Genomic DNA, 17,516 nt, shown 5'->3' with positions numbered 1-17,516 from the left:
GGACTTTCAGGCAAATGTCGTGCAGTCCAAGTGACTTACTAACATTCAAAGTATCTGCCTGGTCTTACTTCCAACTAAGCTGTTCCCTCTGACCAATCTACTACAAATATGGCATCAGGAGTGAAATTGTTCCCACCAAACATTGCATGCCACTGCTGGAAAGTAGATTCTGTATCTACCTTCTGCTACAACCGTATCACTGTCTGTATGTAGCTGTATGTCTGACTTCTAGACAGACGTAAAAGAAAGCTTTAAAAACTCCTCAACTCCTTGGGATAAACCTTTAAAATCTGATGTCTTGACAAATTCACATCTTGAGCTAAATATGTCCTTGTCATTTTCCCAGGACCATGGCTGCTGGCACATCTCTTGCTATATCTGCAAGGTTCCTGGGGGGAAGAGGTAAGAAATCAAGACTGGTTTGGAAAACTATAACAGTGGAAACTGGACCCAAATGGCACTAAGGGGAGATATTAAACTAAAGAAAAGTGCATTAATTGAACAGATTCCTTTAGCCACTTTGAAATTCAGTTCCACAGAAGTGACCTGTTACATTCAAGACCTTCAAGACTTCATTTTTCTGAACTGGGGACCTTCTAGAGTCTGAGCTTCAGCTTCCCTTGCCACTGTGGCCCAATGATTGATATCTGGTGTGAGTTAACACTAAGTGAATACCTAGGTATATGAATGTCTGAGCATCTGGGACAACCAGGCAGACATACAGACATACAGGTGATGCCATGTGAAAGCTGACCTGGCTGAAGAATAACTAGGGATTTATTATAAGGCCTCAATGGATCCACCTTGGGCAGCCCAAGAGCCCAGCCAGGGCTACACCCAAGATGAACCCAAAAGAGTCACAAAATGAGCAACCAGTCACAAGGTTTCTCACTTTTATAAGTTCTGGTCCATTAGCATATTGGAGTTAATTGTCCAATTACAGCTTTAGGTTATGAAGTCCCATCCTTCTTGTTTTTCTCTCTTCAGTCCACCATTGTTTATGCTCTTGGGCCTGAAATTTGGATCAGTTGTCTTTAGTCCCAAGCTAGAAAAGGAATTGTTTTGTCTACCTATTCTGTGAAAAGAGCTTACCATCCCTTAATATAGATCAGAACTACACACTAAAGTACAGAATCTGAAAAACATAAAAGCTAAAACCTGAGACATCACAGACAGAATCTAAAGAGGCAGAAAAATCTCCTGAGTCTGGATGGACACACATGGCAGGGGTAGGGACTTCAAGTTCAACATCCCTGCAACCACAATTCTTCTCCACAGAAACAAGGAGGCAGGACAGCTGTGGCTGATTTGAGGACAACTGTGACCTCTGCTAGCTTGGGCTTGCCTTCTTTTTATCCTACCCTCTAGGAGATGTAGGATCTGTCAGTTGCTGTGGGCTCTGGAGATTTTTCAGGTTGCTTAGCCCATCCAGGAAACTGCCTTCTGAAAGATGAGCTGTGGACACGACACAAGCCAGGTTACCCAGCTGTGCTTCGTTCCTAGGGGAGCTCAGATACAGTTTAAGTCTTCCAAAGAGAGAGTTTAGGTCTTCTAAAGAGATTTCATCAGCCTCACTGATCACATGGAAACAGGCTTCTCTCAGGGGAGGCTGAGAGCCTTCCATCATCAGAGAGCTAGAGAGAGCCACTGGTGTGGAGATGTTGGCAGGGATTGTTCCAGAGATGGAAGAAGCCCCAAAAAAAACCCAAAAGGGTTTTTGACCTTGAGTCATATCTTGTCCATCAATTCCTAGTAATTCCACAAACTACAACACAATTGCTTCAACTTGCAGAGTATTTTGGGTCATATTGTACATGTATGCCAAAGGAGATAAGTTCAGAATTATTCCAGTAAAATTACGTGTAGTATGAAGAGAAGCTAGACCTAGCACAGCAAAAAAAAACCAACCCATAAAAACAAAATCAAACAGAGCCAACCAACCAAAAAACCCCACAACCAATGCAAATTAGTAAGACCTGGAATTCACTGTTAACTTCTTAAAGGATCTTATTTTCTGGATAATTCTAAAGACATGTTTTCAAAAATTGGGGGGGGGTCCAGGGGTGGGGGGAGAGCAGGGAGGGGAGCAGGAGGGCAGTGTCCTCAGACTTTCTAAAACACAGCTGTCAGTAATTTCTGGAGGAACCCAGAGCACCTAGAGTGACTGTGTATCATTGCCCGACCATCTAGTTTCCTGAGATGCTTCTGCTGTCCACCACTGTGCACATTCAGTTCAGTACCAGCTCACTTCGACTGTAAAACCTCATAGCACAGCTGAGCTAGCAGAGATCACAGGCTTGTACTACAGGACACTTGTCTTCCCATGTGGGCACATCTATATAAAAGTTTGTTTAAGGCATCGCTATCAGCATCAGTCTTCTGTTCAGATGAAATTCAAAGTGATTTTCTGCACAGCCCCTGATTTAGGTTTGTGACCATGGCCAGCTGTCAGTGACAAATCAGGACAAGAAGTAGATAATTTGCTTCATTAGGAAAGACACAGATCAAAGCCTCTTCTATAACAACCACATAAACTTCTTAAAAATGATCTCTTGGTGTTCCTGCACTATATTCTGCTATTTCTTCAGAGGAGGAAATGTCTGGGGTATTTGTGATGATCTGGCTGTTCCATGAGAGTGATGCCTGTGTAATGTTGTCCAGCTCCACCACAGCTTGGAAAGATGAATGCTCACCAGCTAATGAGTTATTTTATTTCTGTGATCTCATGTTTAAAGCATCATTTCCTTAGTCTTAGGCTCTCCCATGGGGTCAGTAAATTCCACATTCAAAGAAGATTTTAATTCCTTGGTGAGTGACAAGCTGGAATGGCAATTTGAGCCCTAATCCCTCTTTTGAGTGGTGAATGAAGCATCTTGTCATTAGTACATCAGACAGATGCTATCAGAGATATCATGGGAATAGCAAACACCACCAATCTGAGCCAGCTGGAAAGCAATAAGGCTTGGAATGGTACCTTCTCCACCCCATCAGCCTGCAGGGAACTGCCAAGCCTTCCCCACCTCCCTCTTACTGGTATAGCATGAGCCAATAGAGACATCTTTCTTTTCCTTTCTCTTCCAGATCTTTTCCTGACTTCAGGAATTCACCATTCCCTAATTTACATGGGGGAAAGAAATAATTAACTGTTCCTCTTTATTAATTTCTGATTTACCTCTTGCTTTGAATTGCTTACCTTGACTTTCTACCAAAACATCCTGACACATTTCTCTTCAGCCCCCTTTGCATGCACCACTTGGCATCAGTCCAGCAGCAAAAGTACATTTGGAGAGGCAATGAAACTAGGGCTCAGCAAGGGAAAGGGGTGTGTGAGAAAAATCCCAGGTGGCAATTTTTCCCCAAGAAGCTTTCATCTTACTGAGGAGTAACTTCCATCATCTCACCAATTTTGCTTCCTGGCATCATCTTGAGTTGGGCAGTTACTGGGAATTTAACTTTGAACTTTGGCATATGATCTACAAATCACCCAGCAACAGCCATGAAGCAACAGAAGGCCACCTGTCTCCTACAGTGCCATTGCTCAGAGTGTGATGGAGAAAGGCTTAGTGACAGCAAGAAGTGTTTATCTCCTCAAATCTCTTGGGCACCCAGCAATAGAAATATGCCCTGCTTTGCCTCCTCAGTGCTGACTCACTGCCTCTCCTTTGAAGCAGATCTCCCTTTATCTCTTTCCACAGGGAGGCTCTACCTCCACGTAGTACAGCTGAATTTTTGCTCCTCTTTAATGGAGACATCTCTGCTAACATTATATAGTGTTCAGTCAGGGCTGATTCCTGGTTCATTAAGTCAGGAAGGTGGAGCAGAAGCATGAGATACCTGTGACTTTCAGGAGACACCATCACTGCCAGTGTTTTTCCCCACCTGATCATCCCACATCTGCATTTCCTGCCTAACCTTTCCCATTTGTTTTTCTATTTTCTTTTCTATACCACCTTTTATTTGCCTAATTTCCATCTGGTTATCCTCACAGAGACTTCTTCAACAGATTCTTAGTAAAGAAAACCAGCAGGCAGGATGAGCATGGACTAGTTAGTGATCTTCAAGGGTCAGTCTCATGTCTCCTTTTCTCCTGTTCACAGTGTCACTTTTACTTTGAACTGAAGTTCTGGAACAGTCTACTTTTGCCACAACTCTGATTTTAAACAACCAACACCACTCTCTTCTCTCTCCAGTGCCTACCTCCCACACTTTTCCTTTTCACAGCCAAGTATGCTCTCCCTCCTCTACCCACCAGATAACTCTTCACTTTTTGTCTGTTCCAGCTTGGTCAGACTCCTCCTGCTTCCTTCTTTCCAGGCCTACTAGAAAGATCCTAAAACTCTTCTTGTTCTGTGGTCTCTGCAGCTCCACAAGGAGTCACTGGAGTCACTTAGGTAGCCATAGATAGCTGCTCAAAATATTTAATCTGAAAAAAGTGACAAATGTGTGAGAGTAAGATGTTATACAGACAGATAGTTAGGTCTGGGCCTCAGCAGTGTTTTGCAGAGGCAAAAAAGACAGAACTTTATGCCCTCTAGCCCCGCTGCAGTACAAGCCCAATCCCACTTTGCTATGAATAATGATTCCAAGCTGATATAGTCTGCTAAGATTGTTTAAGCAAAGCACCCATCTGACGAGGCTGTGCAGCTTTAGCCCAGCTCAGGGCTGTGAGCAGAATGAGTTCATGGTTTTTTTGCAGCAGCCTTGAGACAGCCAGGCACAGCAGTGCTACCCTCTGCCTTGCTGTTACATAGCAAAGACATCAGCAAAGGGTCGGCTGGAAAGGAGCAGCAACAAATAATGTTGCTGCAGGACATTGTTACTCCCATTTTTGCAGCTTAGAGGGATTTTAATGATGTGATTTCACAGTTATATCAGCAAAGAAAGTTCCACCATTTTATTTGTTTAGCTTTTCTAGCACTATTTGTTATACACCACTATAAAAAGAAAACATTTCTTCTGGAAAAGAAAAAATGTTCTTCTTCATCTGAAAACACAGGTGTGATATACAACCTGTATACATCAGGAGCACCCCTGAGCAGGAGGCCACTTCTACTCTACCTTGCCTGTGGAGCCAGAAGTTGGTTTCATCTTTAATAGATAACACACATGAGTGAGTCTGTCCCTTTAATTCTCACCCAGGGTATATCTGTGTCTTAGAAAGAAAAATTCTGAGTGATTTTGGAGCTAAACCAGGTGGGTGAGGAAAACAGGGGAAAGGAAGGACAATAACAAGCTCTCAGTCTATTCAAGCCATCCAACAGGATCAACTTACCTTGCACTGCTAACCTACCCTGAGCTGCTACCCCACTGCTGTCCTACTGACAGGGAGAGCTTTCCCAGCTCACTGCTCTCCAAAGCAGCATCACAGAGCACTGCAAACTACAGTTCTTGCAAATATATACAACAGGCAAGCTTATCCCTTCCCCCTGCATCTCTTTCTTCTTGCCAACACCCATCCCTAAGAATTACCTTCTGCTTTTTGCTCGAAGGAGTCAGAGGAAAAAGAAAGGTTTTTTTTTCTTTACTGAAGGACATAGGTTTTTTACTTTGGCTTAGCCACCCACCCAAAGTTTCTTAGTAATTTTCTTAATTTTCTAAGGATTCTGGGGGGAAAAAAAGGAACTTGAAAGAAATTGTCAGCAATCTATAAGCTCAACACCTGGAAGTAAAACTGAAGAACAGTTTATTAGTGCAGTTGGAACAACTTGCAATCCCCCTAACAAATAACATTAGGATAGCTTTGCTGAAGTTCTGGGCAAATTACCAGCCCAGATGTGAAATTTCCTCACAAGCTCTTAATACAGCAGTGGCAAGAAAGGAAGGAAAGGAAATGTATTGCCACAGGTGTCACCATCTGCTTCACAGATGGTCTAAAAGGGGAACTTTGTTTTGGAGTTTCATTAGCCAATTCCACTCCTCACTTTCTAAAATTTAGCATTCTGTTATTCACTAGGCTTTGATAAACTTCAGTGCAAAACATTAGAAACCAGAAAATAAGTGAAGTGTGCTGGAGGTTTCTGAAGGTATAAAGAGGAAGTAGGTACTAAATTCCCACTGCTCTTCCCATGGGAGCTCTGACTAAAGTGCTTTCAGTGGGTCTACCTTTATTTTTTGTACCTCAAATAAAATTAAACTAGATTTTTTTTGTGTCCCTGTGACAAAACAACCTACCTCAAAAAATTGTGTCTTCAGTGCACCTTTCTAGAGCCTAAGCTACCACTCCTGGTCTGTGACAAGACACATTGAAATCTCATTATTTAAAGGTAGGGAGTCCAGTTTGATCACAACCAGTCCTAAACACCAAACTAAGTATGCCTCTGAATGTGGCCAAAATTAGTTACAACAAGGCATTCAGATGGATTGGACCTGAATCTTTTAGTGAAGTCATCTCTATCACATCTTCCATCAATTCTCCAAATTCCATCAAGTTCAAATTCTGGTCAGGCTTCTAGCCCTGAAGCCCCACTAATCCAGCATAGCAATCATTCAGCTCCTTCCCTAGGGCCTGCTTTGAAGAAAAAATAAGACAAAAAAGCCCTTTCAAGACCTAGCAACAGAGTTCCTTGGAGCCAGAGTTTGCAGCTGAGGAAGAGCTGCTCCCCACATTTGTGCAGTGGGTGCTGTACAGAGGGATACATTTTTAAAGCAAGTGCGCAGTCTCTTATAATGTACCATAAATCAGATGCCCTCCTGCCTGCAGGCCAGAAGGTGGAGGTTATTTTTTATACTGGCTGAGTGCACATTATTTTATGGGAATATTGGCACTGCTATGTATATATATCCAGGGGAGGGGGGGAAGGGGGGGTTGAGGGGAGCAGGAGTGCTTTTCCTTGTCTTTGCTGACTATGGCCTCTACACTAAAAGCCCATTCCAATTTAGGAGTCAAAGAAGCTGAGAAAAATTAACAAGAAAAAACCGTGGCTTTTTGGTTTAGGCACCACAGTAAAAAAAACCACAACAACAATAAATGTGAACTTGACAAAGAGCAATGCAGAAAAAGGAACAGAGTTGAAGAGGCATTTTGTGGATTAAAAACTGTTGTCATAAATATTTAACTGAAACCCATAAAAAAGCTCCCATTCAGCATGTAAAAAAAGTAAGCAAATTGGAGTAGAAGTTAAGCCAGTGTGATATTAAACTGATTAAAGGTAACAGATACTACAAAAATGCTTGTGCCAGTACTGAGTTTTCTGAGTCTTTTGTCCTATACAGTGTATTTTACAGAATCACAAATCACTGCTAAAGTTGGAAGAGACCACAGTGGGTCATCTGGTCCAACCTCGTTGCTCAAGCAGAGTCATCCTAGAGCTCATTGCACAGGATTGCATCCAGACAGTCCTGGAATACCTTCAGTGAGGGAGACCCCACAGCTGCTCTGGGCAATCTGCTCCAGTCCATGGTCATCTGTACAGTAAAGAAGTTCTTCCCCATATTCAGGTGGAACTTGCTATGCATCACTTTCTGCCCATTGCCTCTTGTCCTATTGCTTGGCACCACCAAGAAGAGCCTGGCTCTGTCCTCTTGACCCCTTGCCTGTAGATAGACACTGATGAGGCCCCTTCTCTGTCACCTCCCCTTGAGGCTGAACAGGCCCAGTTGTCCCAGCCTCTCCTTGTAAGAGAGATGTTCCAGTCGCCTCATCGTTTCTATTGCCCTCTGCTGGACCTGCTCCAGGAGCTTCACATCTCTTGTACAGAGGAGTCCAGAACTGGACACAGCATTCCAGATGTGGCCTCACCAGAATTGAATAGAGGAGCAGAATAATCTCTCTTGACCTGCTGGCAATGACCTTTTCTAATGCACCTGGTTTTGGTTTTATTCCTATATATATAATAAAATACAACACCTGTCCTACAGCAAGAGACACTGAATTCTCCAAGGAAAATGAATTTTGGCAAAATACTCTTCCGTTTTACAGTCTTTCCCAATCTCAGGGAAAATTTGGCAACACTTCACCATATTCCCCAAGACATCTGTACATTCCCATAAAAAGCCAAGCTGGACAGGTTTGCCAACCAAGACACTACCTTCAGAGAAACCAAGGCTCTTTTATTTAAAATCCACATAAGAGAATAGTTGTGGAGAGTTTAGTTTCATCAACTCTCTCTGTTCTCATAGCAACCCTGATAAACTGGGCATGAATCCAGAGCTGGGAATTGAATTTACACTTTACAGATTACCTGAACCACAAACCTACATTGCTTCCTTCCAGGCAGGTTTGTGCATCATTATGTTCCATTCCCTAGAGCTGGGCAGGCACACACCTCAGGTGTGCCCATGCCAGTGCATGGAGGTGTCTGCAGTTCTCTCCTGGGAAAGTGTTCCTCTTCTCCCTGCTGAGAACAGAACCATGCCAGGACTGGCAGGAAGCACAGAAGTCACTGTCTGGCCCTTCCCTCTGTAAGTCACTGGGAGTCTGCACAGATTGAGCACAAGGGCGGGATCAGGGGAGGCATCATGGAACTTCTCCAGTGTGGAGGGACTGTTTCTTCCAGCATGACTGATGGCAACAATGCCCTGCAGACCTGAAGATGTTTTCCCTGCACTGGCTGGACCTAGTAAGAACTGAAGGCTCATCTCGCCTGAAATCATTGAGCAAGGAGATGGAAACACAATGTGCAGTGTCCAAACCACAGAACAGCACTAATCACTGACCAAGGGCATGAACCAAGGAGCAAAGGAAGATTTTGCATTTTTGCCTCAGAGGTTTGCATAAAATCTTTTTGAAAGATAGATTTTCTTTAATATCAACCAGTGTGCTGCAGAGAGAACTACTTTCTCAAGGGACATACAGAGTGCATTGCAGGAAGAAAGGAGAGATGTGAAGAAGGGGGTTGAAATGGAGGGATGGTTGAAGCACTGCTGGGGATTTGGGGTCTGAGGGGGGACCCACATGGTGGGAGACTCTGAAGAGGCACCATGGAGTTCAGAAACACATGCAGCTATAACTCCACCACAGACTACTTAGGCCCCCAGCTAGGAAAGAGCCAGAGGGAATGTGACTTCCTGAAGAAGCTGTCAGGCATGGCTGGCAGCAGCAAACTCAGAAAGAAAAAAATTTGTGGGGCAATGGAAACCATGGAGGGGCTGCAATTAGAAAGGCAATATTCCTTGAAAGCTCCCTGGGCTCACATGTATTTACCTGAGAGGAAAATGGGCAATGTTCAGTACAATATTTTAGCCACATCTATTCCCTCAGTATCACAAATACAGGCAAGACCTCACCACATGGTTTTTGGGAATTACACTGGGAGGGTCCAAGGAGCTGAAACGGGGTAATGTTCCCCCAGTCACTAGGAATGGGCTGTACCTTACCAATGACAATACCCAATTAAATCATAGCAGAGAGAAACCTGTGATAAAGGAACAATTTGATGAAGGATTTGCATCAAGATAATTGTGAAATGATGTGATCTCTTCTAATCTCTTCACTTTAGTAATGGTTCCCAACTTTTTGCAGCTCTCTTTCTGTTCACATACATTTCTTTCCATTCTCTTTCCCCTTCACTCTTCTACCTCTCTTTTCATGAAATCTGAAGAGGATATTCTGTTTCCAAGAAAATCTCCCAGTTAAACAGTGGTTAACACAGCCTTAAGGAGATAACTTCTCAAGCGTGGGCAGAGTTTCAATGATTTTTAATCATGTTGATATTGATATAAAAAAATTAAACTCTCAGGTGCCAGAAAAGATGCCATATAAAATTCTAATAATTTTAAGATATACAATACCAGTGTTAAAAACCTTCTTTACATTTATACCTTTCAGCATTTTAAAAGCCATTTCTAAGCCCCTACTTAGAAGGTAAGTGCAAATAAGTAGTGTTATTGCAGAAGAGTTTTACAAAATATTTTTATGGTTGTAAGAACATTTTAAGCAATATAGTCTATTATTTTCTGATTTCTTACAACAATTGATTTTGTTTACTGGCATTAATTTAACCTAAATGTATTTATTCAGCCAGTTGATCATATCCTTTCTTCCTTCCTCAATAAAAGGTTTATCTTGAGGATTGATATCTTCTCTTTTGCGATGCACAAACCCATGTGTCTGTCCAGGGTAAATTTTAACTTCATAATCAACTTTACAGTTTTGTTTAAGCTTCTGCTCCAGCAAGGTGACCTGTAACAGAGAACATTCTATGTTGGCTGATTACAAAGTTAACACATTCTATATTTACAGTCCCAAAGCTGTCCTCATTTTTTACTTTTCTGAAAGACAGACATAATTTATCCTTGCCATTGTTTTCTCTTCTACTAATTTTATATCTAAATGCATTTCTTTTACTGCACTTGCTTTATTTAACTAGGCTTTTTTTTTTCCCCAGTAAAATACCAGCGTGTGACTGCATAAAATGTAAAAAAATATTACATGGATTACTATTAACACCTGTAAAGGTAAAAAACCTACTGCTCAGAATCATGAGAGGGTTATCATATAGTGAGCACTGTATGAGTTGCTGCTGATAGACCACCCATTAAAAAAACTGGGGCAAGAGTTTGAATTAGAAATTGAGGGAGGAGGGGCAGAGACAAAATCAGCAGTTCAAAGTGACTGGAATTTTTGCTAGGAAAGTTAAAGCCAAACATCGCTCAATAAAAACATGTTTCCCTTTGATCCCCTTGGCAGATAATAATCTTTCTCCAACCATTCTCCACTCAGGCTCCAGAGAAAGGCTGTTGACAGAGTGACAGAAAGGAGAATCTCTGCAGGACAGGGGGAAAAGGAAAATGATGGCTACAGGATCTTTTTAATTCTCCTACAAGTGATTCCATTGGAACAGGCGGATTTTATGGACCATTGGTATCACTAAAAAGGGTCTCCTATCTTAAACTTGTCAGAAGGCTTTCTTTGGATAACCATGAGCTCTTTTCCTAGGAACTGATGAAAATCACCCAAATTTCCAAACAGCAACAGAAAATGCTTTTAGTGTCATGGTAAAAGTTTTTTATTTGGGGATAAACAACAACAATTCGTGAAGAAGTACTGTAAGAGTTAGTGAAAGAGAAAGAAAAGTACAAATTAGTTTTCTACTTTGTGTTCATTAAAACCCAATCACAAAGCAAGCACAAAAAGCATTAAAAAGACAAATATCTGTGATGGGAAACTCACCTGCTCCAATGGAATAATGTTATCCTTCTCACCAAAAATGAAGAAGGTAGGATGCAGCAGACTGTGTTTGTCCTCAAAACGGCTGATCACTCCTAAAGAAGAAAAAAACATACATACAAGAAGTTATGCTACCTAAAGTAGCTAAAACACTACAAAATCTGTACAGTGAAGCTTCGAGACATTTTCATCAGTTACAGCTGATCAGTTTGGTGTGGAATTTAACACACTCTGCTTAAAATTCCCTTTTGTGGTGGAATGTTTGCAATGTCATTAAAGGTGACATCAGTTGCATGAAAAAGAGACCGAAGACCAGTTCCGTGGGAAAAATCAGGAAAGAATTGTTACACTTGCCCCATTTTTGTGGGTTGCTTTAAGCAACTGCTTCTGACCACTGTCAGAGACAGGGTTCTGTGAGAGATGGACACTTTGGGACTGCTCACCTCTGGCTTGAGAAGACCATTTTTAAGATAATTGTTACTATTCATCATTCCACATAAACGGTTACAATTTCAGTGTACATATATTTACACTGATATGATTTCATAACAGATTGACATTGTAATTTTGACTATTCAAATGCATTTGAATAAAAGTTACAGTAGAACTAACCAGCTGCCACCCTGGCTACTCTTTTCATTCCTGAGATTATTACAACAACAAAGTAAAATATTAGCAAGTAACACCATTGAATGGACTCAACTATATCAGTGCAGCAAAACAATCCCAATAGTCTTTCTGGAAAAATACCTTCAATTTGCTTTCACCTTTAATTAAAATAAGTTGGTCTGGGTTCTGTAGAAGTGCAGAGGTTAATAAGAAAAATATCAAAGGCAGCATAAATGCATTGAGTAATGTGTGAGACTACAGAGTTAAAAAAGAGAGCTAAAAATGGGTCCTATTAGTAATGAGGGACAGCTGTCTAAAAGATGCAAAAGATGTGCCTAGAAGCCCTTTTGTCACCGCCACAAAATGAGTGAGGCCATGGCATTTGGCACTATGTTCACAGATGTGATCCTGGTCATGCCACTCTTTAAATACATAGATCTTGCTGGGTACACTTGAATGTAAAATTGTGAGTGTGCAAAATCAAATCACTAATAGATTATTTATAATAAAATCACCCTGTTCCACTAGAAGTCACACTGAATTTTGTTACAGCAACAGCCCTAAAGAATTGCTTCCTGCACTGGTATTCTGCTCAGAATGCAGCAGGTATCCCAGGCTCACCATAGAGGGACACTCCAGTCTTTAAATGGGGATTTTTCAGCATCAGATGTTGCACTGCCGCTCCACCCCAGCAAAACCCAATGACACCAATCTTCTCCGCACCACACTGGTCCTTCAGATACTCGAGGATCACATCAACTTCTCTGAGACATGCAAATGAAAGTGAGTTAAGGTTCTAGCCCGTTTCTCTGCCTCTTTGGTGGCTGCTGCTCTAAGTCTGGGCAGGTGGTGGTGCTCTAGGTGGGCATCAGTCTGCTTCTGGGACAAAGTGACTGTCTTTGCATCACTCCTGGTTTTTCTCTTTCCCTTACTTATCAAGTTGTCTTTATCTCAACCCAGGGGTTTTCTTGCTTTGTTTCCCATATTCTCTCCCCTGTTCCTCTTGTGGGAGCAACTAAATGATAGCCCAGGTTTTTGGCTGCTGGTTGGGGTCAACCCACAACACTACTATTATTAATTTCTAAAATACATGACAAACTCCAGGGGAGAAGAAAGACAAAGGAGAAAATCAGTCTTCCTAGATCATTATTACTAGGACATGAGGTGATTTTATGAACAGTCCAATTAATTTCACAAATAGCAGTAGTTATCATGTAGGAGAACACAAAATTTTGATATCCACAGCCAGTCAAGAGCATCCTGTTATCACAAATGTGACTGACACGCAAAACATCTCTCACAAGGATGACAAATATTTTATAAAATTGTGGAAGCAAATTCCCAACAGTTTTTTCTAAATCAGCAGTTACTTTATGCAATCAACCAATGTGGCAGATAAAAATGGGAAAAATACAGAAAAGTGGGAAAGCAGTATGCTTTGAACTAGCTGTGATCTGATGGGGAGCAGAAAAAATGTTCCCTCATTGCATAGTGTCTGCACTTGCACCCTATCTAAAATCCATGGAATTTGTGCCTTCCTGAGGGATCAAAGTGGCCAGAGTGAGCTACATTTTCTAGCCTTTGCTGGTTCTTTTCTTTTCATTCATTCATTTTCCTTCTACTTTCTGCACAAACACTGGGAACTTTTAAGATTCAAATGTCTACTTTTATCTGTAAAGCACCACTCACATAACCATGAGCTTGTCCCATGAGCTGCGTGAACTTTCTATTTGTGGACATCCAGCTATATTTGACCCACTAATTATTTAGGATCTAATTTTACATTTTTACTGAGGCAAAAATTCCTATGAAATAGGGATGTCCCCTCGGTGGACGAGGAACAATGGCTGTACTTGTCTATTTTGCCGGCATCTCGTGTTTTCACCCAGTCATTGAAAGATGCCCAGTCATTAGAAGGTTTCCAAGCTTCTTGTCCCACAAAAAAATCTGGGCAGATGGCTCTGCAGGAAAAATGAGAATATTTTATGTCCATGAAATAATACTGGAAAGGGATTAAAGGGAAGGCCATGTGTACTACACAACAAATTCTTTTGCTGAACGAATACATAGTACTTAACCCACACCAAAGCAGTATACCAGCAACCCTCAATAATTTTCTACATCTAAAAAGGAGACTTAGTATAATTTCCAGTTACATTTTACCCTGCTAAAATTCATTACTTAATTTGATAAATAGTTAACTGTAACTGAAAATCCTTGGTGGTTTCCTACCAAACTTAAAAAAGAAATTCAAAACCAAACCACAGAAACTACAATTTACATGGTATCTATGTTTGGCCTGAAAGGAACACTAACCCAGTAATACAGGAAAGAGGACACTCAATATGCTTTTCTCAATATGCTTTACACATATTTGAGAATTTGTTTCTCTATTTGGCACAAGTTAGTACACTTTCCTTTCCTAACAAGATCTTCAGCATCTTTGGAATTTTTACCATAACAGCCAAGTTGCACAGAGGAAGGGAGGAAGCAGGCTGCTAGAGGCTCATGAGGATGAAAGATGCAGCATAAGAAAATTTTCTGTTTCTCCCCTGTTCTTCTGTGCTTACATACTAACTCATTATGGTAAGACTACTCAATTATTTTAGACTTCTTTCACTGTTTTAGCAGTAAGCTCCTTGGAGAAAGGGGTAAAGAAAGACTGTGAAATTATTTGTGTTTGTATGCTTTACATGAAAAAAGGGAACAGTTGGTTCAACAAACTTGCTTATTAAAAAGACACTTTGAAAACAGTAATATTTCTTACATGTATCCATTAGTTGTTAGCATATCAGCTATGTATCTGGTGTTTGGGAGTTGCCACCCAAATATGTCGTGAATCACAATGACAGCTTTGTCAGTGCTGGCAGAAGGTTTGCAGACGTATGCCTTGATGTGCCCAACTTGCACCTCCTGCCCACGGCCTCCATAGTCAAACCTGTCCCCAATATCACATGGGCAGGGCCTCGATTCATTGGCCATGTGTGATGCTAAGGAAAAAAAAAACATTCAGAAGTGAATACCAAAGCATGCCACACTGAAAAATGTCAGCAGTATCATCAGCTATTGAATTTTTTTAATCATTACAGTTATAGGATGAACATGCTCATTACTGTTTGATCTAAAATGAAGCATTACTCAAAAAGCCCATTGGGTTATTTAACATAAATAAGTTTATTGTTAGTTTCTTATGAAGTCTTCAGCAGGAACCTGGTACATGCTAGGATTTCCATGCCCTACAGTGAGTAATACAATAAAAATAAAGTTAAGAGCAAGCAGCAAGGCACCCATCACAAACTATTTACATAGCGATGAAGCCAGTCCTTCCACTCCTCATCATGTGTATTTCCTGTCAGGAATGCATAGCTTTCTTTAGTAGACAGTAAAGGCTCAATACAAGACTCAGCAATTTGAAAGAAAAAAACAACAACTACTGTGTATAGAGATATAACTACACATAGGTTAACCCACTATATTTTCATCCAGAGACTTAAAATATTACATAGCTGAAATTTTCAGTGTAAATAAATCCTTTTTCTAAACAGCTTTAGCCTCAAGTGTTGCAGACTTTTGAAGAAGGATACTCTTTAAGAAAGATGCAAAAAAAAATGTACCAGCACGGAACATAAAGAACCAAATTCCTAAAGTTGAGCCAAATCTTTTATCAAGAAGGTAAGAGTAGGATATGGTTAATTTTTTTTCAAACTATTGCTTAAATAAAAATAAACAAGTAATTCACAAAGGTCAAAAAGTACCAGCAGAATCTAACACACCTGTAGGTAGCTCCTTGGACTCAAGTTAATGATTTTCTGCCATCAAGCTTAGGTTAACCAACTGAGTAAACAGAGAATAACTCCTTTGAATATTCACAGAGCATCTACAAATGATTCGAGAACATGGAAAGAATTTAGATAAGCTTTACCCAAGCTCTCTACAGATAAATCATGTGTATTCCCATAGAAACTTAGCTAGTAAAGAAACAAGGATCTTCAAACTTGACTGTGTCAAAAATACAGAGAGAAACAGTAAAAAGAGTTTACTGAACTGTCCCTGGACAAGTGGGACTTAAAGATTTGTGGCAGTAAAGGGACAGCTTTAGGAAAGCCAACAACTTGGCAGACAGAAAATTTGGACAGAATTCTAGAGGGCAATATATTCTGGATTTGCAGACTTTAAAATTCAGAATCTCCCAAGCAGTATCACCAGGGCTAGACTGCAGATACCAGGAGCTTTCAGTTTTGCAGATCAGTTCAAATCATTTGAAGACAAGCTGTGTCATATTTGAAAGCTGTATTATCTCTGGACACACATCTATACTAGTACTCTACCTTTTCTTTTTTAAATAAGCCACACCCATAAGTGCCCTTTTTTCTCTGCAGGTTGTGGTCTCCTGCAGAGAGAGGAGGAGCGATTAAATATTAAAGAAACATACACTTCAGAACTCCAGAAACACAAATACAATGCCCTCACTGGTATAACCTCAAAGGCTTTAATTGAAAACATTTCATACTATGTGATAAAATGTAAAGCAACACATAGAACATGAAATATTTAAAGATGTAGATATATTCACTGATGAAAACATCTCCAGATGCAAGACTGTGAGGGATAGCATTGGCTTGTATGGTTTATAAGCCATATACACTTGCAAGCTCTGTAGCATAGGCAAGACACTTCAGTGTTTCTGCATCTGCTGTAGTACATACAAACAGCATCTTTTCCCATTCCTAAGATGCTCTTGAAACATTGCTTAAAAATTAATTTCCCCCTCATACATTTATCAAAGCTATTATTTTAGGAGGATCTGAAAACCCACAGCCTTGGTGTACCTCCATTGCCACCTGCAAGCACTTGAAAATTTACTGGAAGACCAAACAAGAATTGATTTTCAGATACTTCAATCTACAGCCAGTAAAAATGTAAAGATACTGCTGTGTGGCACCATCACTTTAAACACACTCTCCTGCGTCTTCCTCCTCAGAGGTCTTCCCCACCTCTAGGGGGAAAATAACAGGTTTCTGAACCATCATCTCAAAAAGAAAAAAAAAAGGGGGGGGGGGGAATAAAGAAAGGAAAGAAAGTAACCCCCAATTGCATTTAAATGAGCTTGCACCCTGTCTGCAAATAAAATGAAAGTCTCCCGAACGTGCTGACTCACACCTCGCAAGCGCTTGTCCTACGTTTCTGAGGAAAAAAAAAAAAAAAGCCATGACTTTCAAAAAACCCCAAACAAACCCGCACATACCTGTAGCGCTGCAGGTGTGCGAGACTGTAGCAGCAGGATGCAGGAGCTCGGCGTGGATGGTTGGGGCAGAACTGGATCCCCAAACAAAGCGCTCACTCCCAAAACGAAAGGGGAGAGCGCAAGGATCGGGTTCCTTTAAAAGAGTTACATAAGCCCCTGCCTTTATCTTTGTGCCTGGCCGAGTGACGAAGGCCGCTCTTTTTAAAGCTGTTCATCTCACTGCCACCGTGGGCGGGGTGTGCTGCCATCGCCTCAAGCTTTCTTTTGAACTTGCATGAAATAGTATTTACCCCTGGAGGACTTTTTCTTTCATGTTTCCAAAACATGTTGATTTAGCTGAACAATCCACCTAGGTTTTTTTTTCTTTTTTTTTTCTTTTTTTTCTTTTTTTTTTTTTTTTAAGAGCGTTCCTTTGTTTTCTAAAGGTTGGTGTCGAACCACTTTCGAATACTACATTTGCACAATTAATTCCCGAGACTATTTATCCATGGGTAAAAGGTATATTTAAAGTCATCAGCAGGGTGAGGTAGTGAAGGAGAAATGTCATTTCAAAGC

General features: G+C 40.9%; 1 protein-coding gene across 5 annotated transcripts; it reads right to left on the bottom strand.

Moving 5' to 3' along the window:
- Nucleotides 1-9,619: 9,619 nt before the first annotated feature.
- Nucleotides 9,620-17,109, bottom strand: LOC118700066 (carboxymethylenebutenolidase homolog). 5 transcript variants are annotated; one of them, XM_036404391.1, is made up of 8 exons: nucleotides 16,962-17,071; nucleotides 15,490-15,593; nucleotides 15,022-15,065; nucleotides 14,484-14,706; nucleotides 13,570-13,677; nucleotides 12,338-12,480; nucleotides 11,111-11,202; nucleotides 9,620-10,120 (listed from the first exon to the last, which is right to left on the bottom strand). In XM_036404391.1, exons 4-8 carry the CDS (start codon nucleotides 14,696-14,698, stop codon nucleotides 9,941-9,943), a joined length of 738 nt encoding a protein of 245 aa, XP_036260284.1. In that variant the 5' UTR covers nucleotides 14,699-14,706; nucleotides 15,022-15,065; nucleotides 15,490-15,593; nucleotides 16,962-17,071; the 3' UTR covers nucleotides 9,620-9,940. The 5 variants fall into 5 exon arrangements, with proteins under 5 accessions (XP_036260284.1, XP_036260286.1, XP_054372357.1 ...); XM_036404393.2 differs by lacking the exon at nucleotides 15,490-15,593 and having other exon boundaries at nucleotides 16,962-17,076; XM_054516382.1 differs by lacking the exons at nucleotides 15,022-15,065; nucleotides 15,490-15,593 and adding an exon at nucleotides 16,045-16,106.
- Nucleotides 17,110-17,516: the final 407 nt, after the last annotated feature.

Source organism: Molothrus ater, chromosome 1, assembly GCF_012460135.2.
Source record: "Molothrus ater isolate BHLD 08-10-18 breed brown headed cowbird chromosome 1, BPBGC_Mater_1.1, whole genome shotgun sequence".
Lineage (NCBI taxonomy): Eukaryota > Metazoa > Chordata > Aves > Passeriformes > Icteridae > Molothrus > Molothrus ater.
This window is presented reverse-complemented; position numbering and strand designations above follow the sequence as displayed.